The sequence below is a fragment of the Protomyctophum bolini genome (genome assembly GCF_963924005.1).
Source record: "Protomyctophum bolini genome assembly, chromosome: 1".
NCBI lineage: Eukaryota > Metazoa > Chordata > Actinopteri > Myctophiformes > Myctophidae > Protomyctophum > Protomyctophum bolini.
The window spans coordinates 56,766,593-56,771,592 of NC_137862.1; the positions used below are offsets into that span (position 1 = coordinate 56,766,593).

General features: G+C 42.8%; 1 protein-coding gene across 1 annotated transcript in view; it reads left to right on the forward strand.

Moving 5' to 3' along the window:
• The window catches only part of ush2a (Usher syndrome 2A (autosomal recessive, mild)), a gene marked incomplete at both ends in the record, with an annotated part of 314,802 nt that overhangs the window by 130,548 nt on the left and 179,254 nt on the right, over positions 1-5,000 (forward strand). Inside the window, 4 exon segments of the mRNA XM_080771896.1 lie at positions 8-77; positions 311-397; positions 399-423; positions 426-458. Of these exon segments, the coding sequence (XP_080628022.1) occupies positions 8-77; positions 311-397; positions 399-423; positions 426-458 (215 nt within the window).

Below are 5,000 nucleotides of genomic sequence, written 5' to 3' on the forward strand. Positions count from 1 at the left end.
ATAACAGCTCGTCGCCGGTTGAAGAACACACCTGGCGCAACCTGACACCTGGAACTGCCTACGCTGTCACACTGGTGGTAAGGATGGGCACGCACGCGCACACACACACACACACACACACACACACACACACAACACACACACACACCACACACACACACAATATCTCTCTCTCTCTCTCTCTCTCTCTCTCTCTCTCTAATGGGATACAGAGAACTTCATAATCATCTCGTTAGTGTAATGATATCTATGTGTGAGTCATCGCGTGTGGGTGGTGTGTGTGTGTGTGTGTGTGTGTGTGTGTGTTCAGGCCTGTACAGTGGGTGGCTGCACCCCTAGCCACGCCAGCCATTTCCGTACCGCTGAGAGTTCACCAGAGGACGTCCCTGCTCCGGTACGTCACCGCGCTGTCCCCCCACGCACTGATGTCAGCTGGACAGCTCCCGACACGCCCAACGGTGAGACACACACACACGACACACACACACACACACACACACACACACACTGCACACACTGACACAGCATGCACACTACAGCTGTGGCCTAAAGATGGAGTGCTCCCCTCTCAACTCAACTCCAACTTTATTTATGTACAGCACATATATTACAACGACCATGGTCGACCCAACGTGCTGTTACAGGAGGAAAAACAGGCAAAAGAAAAACAGACCGACACAAGCAAACGTAACATAAGTGCATAGCCAAATATGAAGGAACAAAATAGACGAAATGAAAAATATCGAAGGAGCTAAAAGAATTATTACACGGTTATACAATTTATATATAATCAGGCAGTGTTGAAGTGCCACAGTGCAAGAAATGGGTCTTTGGTATAGGGATTTTAAAGTCTCTAATGAGGGAGCCGAGCAAATCTGAAGGGTTTAGGTTGTTCCTATATAGGGCCGGCCGCTGCAAAGGCCTGGCCACCTCTGGTCTTAAACCATTTAGTGAGGGGAACCCCTTTTGGTGTTAGCATTATGTTATGCTTTAGCTATTGAAAAATAGCAGATCTACAAGCTTTTTTCAAAAATGTGTACAGAAAGTGTTAACATGTTGTTTGTATGTGGCCACACCCACAAGTATACCTGGTTTTCACCTTAGCACCACCCACCTGAACTTAAGCCTTAGAACCACCTTAGAACCACCTTAGAACCACCTTAGAACCACCTTAGAAGCCTTAGAACCACCTTAGAACCACCCACCTGAACTTAAGCCTTAGAACCACCTTAGAAGCCTTAGAACCACCTTAGAACCACCCACCTGAACTTAAGCCTTAGAACCACCTTAGCACCACCCACCTGAACTTATAAGCCTCGTCCACAGCTGTTGTTGTATGATATAGGGGGAGGCGTTAGGGTTATATACCATGTCACAAAAAATGGTGTATTTTCGATTGGGCCTTTTGACTCAAAGGCTTTCAGGCTTTCAGGAAGAAACCAAAAATACTCAGGGAAGAGAGAACTTTAATATTATGACCACACCTGGGGGTCTATTGGAGTAATGTTAACTCCATAGACACATGCAAAACAGAAAAAAGTACAAAAATCAAGCGAACCCTATAGGCAGATTTGGTAGTTTGTTTTCCACTCCAGGTAAAAAACTACAGCAGGGTAAAAACATGGCAGGCCTTATCGTATACGGTGATGTAAGCAACACAGCTGCAGCGAATCAAATTAATAATGGGGGGTGTTAGATTTTAACCAATTCTGGGCGAGTGGTGTTTTGAGCATTATGTTATACTTTAGCTATTGGAAAATAGCAGACCTACAGGCTCGTAAATCTTTGAATATATATTATTTCAAGTTTTTAACTCAAATCTTTGCTTCTGGTCCCTGGAACACATTTTCAGATAACGGTCCGCGGCCAAATACACTCTGGCGGTCCTTGACATGAAAGAGGTCGAGCACCACTGACATAGAAACATGGGGTTTTTTTCAGAAAACTGTCAGGATTTAGAAGGCATTTGTAGAATGGGTCTAAATGGGTTAAGTGCTTGCACGTTGGCGTGCCCTTGCCTCTGGACACACCCATGACAAGAATCTAACACGCCCGTCGTTTGTTTGTTTGGCCGCACAGCCTATATCGAGTTTTCTGAGTTGAGAATGTGTTGGCGGATATGATCGTTCTTCACGGCATTGAATGAAAGCCATACATTAATATAGGCCTATATACACAGTTTTGATTGATTGAAATATGTATTAACAGTTTGCCGAATTACAGTACATTTCAAGCACAACTCAATACAAAGACTATTACCGTTACTGTGAGTGGACGACCCCAACACTTGTTTACAAAACATTTAGGGACGTACAAATAGACACTTCTATAATTATATATAGCCAAAGAACGGTATAAGTGGATGTTTATTTTTGCGGGGGATGAAACGTTTGAAATAATAAACAGAATGACTGGAAATACGAGGAATATACATATAGCCTACGATGAGATGAGGGAGAGACGGAATGAATTAATTAGTGCAGAGACGTCGTACACAGAGGAGCGCACGAGAGACATGAGATTGAAGGGATGAGGAAGAGAGATACAGAGAAACGATGGAGATAATGAAGTGATGAGAGAGACAGCATGAATGGATGAGAGAGAGAGAGGGATAGACACATGGAAAATGAAAGAGAATAAGAGCAGAAACCTGAGAGAAAGAAAGGGGAGGTAGACAGGTAGAGAATGCAAAGATAGAGACCGAGAGAGAGAGAGAGAGAGAGAGCGCTGTGTGAGAGAGAGCGTAGCTTCTTTTAGTGGATGTAAAGTGCTCCCTTTTGACTGAACCGAGAACTGCAGGCTAGAAACATAAACACACACTGTCTCTCTCTTCCTCTCCCTCTATCTATCTCTCGCACGCACGCACGCACACACACACACACACACACACACACACACACACACACACACACACACACACACATAATGTACACTTTATTGAGCTTATACACAACATTGATGTTGATGAAGATTCGTACAATTTATTTATTATTTAGTTATGTGGTTTGGACTCGAATAAACCATCCCTTTCCTCTATACAAATGACTCTGTTTCGCGTGCGTGTGTGTACGCGCACATGCATGTGTCACACACCGGGACACACAAAGGAACGTTGTTCATCAGCATTATATAAAATTGAATTAAATGATATTGTACTGCATGCTATAAGGGTTTCTCAGTGACTGATGCATGTCCCTCCAGAGGAAGACTATGAGGGCTCCGATTTCGTCACCGCTAAACCTAAAACTTCTTCGCTTTTCTTTTTTACTATTTTGAATAACATTTCTGAATAGTTCAACTATAGCCAATCTACATTGACACGTTGTGAGCTCGTAGATTTAGGGATAAGGGGTTTAGCGGTGACCAAAATGGAGCCCAGTATGTCACCACCATTACACAGTGCAGGTTCTAGAACTCTAGTAAGTATGCCTCATTATTTGTGTTGTTCTTTTGGCTTCAGTTCAGAAAGTGTGGAAACGTGTAAATGAATAAATAACACATTCATTAAAGAACATTGTCGGGGTATTTATCTAATTTAATTAGAAATAAATAAATCTACATTCTTTTTTTTTCTTTCCATTGTTTATTAATTAAATAAAACACCCTCTCCAGATGATCACAGACGATGATTATAATAAATAACCGGATGAATTGAAGGATGAAACTGTGAATATTTCCCAACTCATTTCACAGCCTTTAATGTACACCACGCGTCACATGGTATCAGATATTACTGCCACCCCAGTAGCAGTGTGTTTAATTCCCAACGTCTGTGCGTGTTAACCCATTCTGGGCGGGAACAACCCCTTTTGGTGTTTTGAAGTGTTATACTTTAGCTATTGAAAAAATAGCAGATCTACAAGCTCGTGTAGCGCGACACTCTGTGCTATTTTTGAAAAATCGTGAAAATGTGGCGCAAATCTTTGAATATATATTCTTTCAGAGCGAACGTTTTTTTTAACTCGGGGTCGGCGGCCTAATACAGATAATTTTTGGGGTGTTCTTGACATGAAATATTGAGCACCACTGATATAGAAACATTGGTATTTCAGAAAACTGTCATATGCATTTCGATGTCCGGCCTAAACGGGTTAAATGTGAATCATGTGTGTTTTACGCCTAATGCCACGAGTGCATTTTGCTCCATAAAACCCTGTGATGTGTGAGAATATTAGCCGAGATCAGATGACGGCAATTTATAACGAGGGAGGCACTTAATCACGATTAGCCCGTTATCGTGCGCTTAAAGAGCTTTAATTTCTGCTTAAAGAGCTTTAATTTCGGCTTTAAAAAGCCTTAGTTTCTGCTTAAAAGGAGGAGAGGAGCTCAGGGGGCTTTATTTTATTTTGTTCATTTTGTTTGTCGGAGACGGTCAGCGACAATGATGATGATTTGCTCTCTTGGGTTTCACAGCACTGAGATTCTACATTTATCCTCTCCCTATGTCCTCTCTCTCTCTCTCTCTCTCTCTCTCTCTCTCTCTCTCTCTCTCTCTCTCTCTCTCTCCCCCTTCCCTCCCTCGCTCTCCCTCCCAATTCCATGGGGATTTGTGAGGATAATCCTCGTGGGGATTAGGCCGGGGCAACACGCAGACAAAGAGTGGAAATAAGCCAGTTATGCATTCACTGCTTCATTTCCCAACCTGTCTTTATTACAACCTACACTGATATGGGCTTACTATCGCACGCGCGCACACACACACGCACATGCACGCGCACGCACACGCAGTGATTGTCCACATTAAGAGCTTCGCAGATGTGTTTTTTTGCTCGGTGGGTTCTGATAGGTGCGTCTGTCTGCAGTATAACCAATAAAAACCACACATGATTAAAGCAGAATAGCCTCTTAGTTCTCACAGCTGATCTTTTGAGCCCCTGTATGCATTTTTATTAAGGAAAAGCACTTTTGGCACCATACTGTTCCTTTTTTATTAGGTGAATGTAATGTAATTATCTGCGTGCGTGCGTGTGTGCGTGTGAGAAAGAGAGAGAGACGGACAT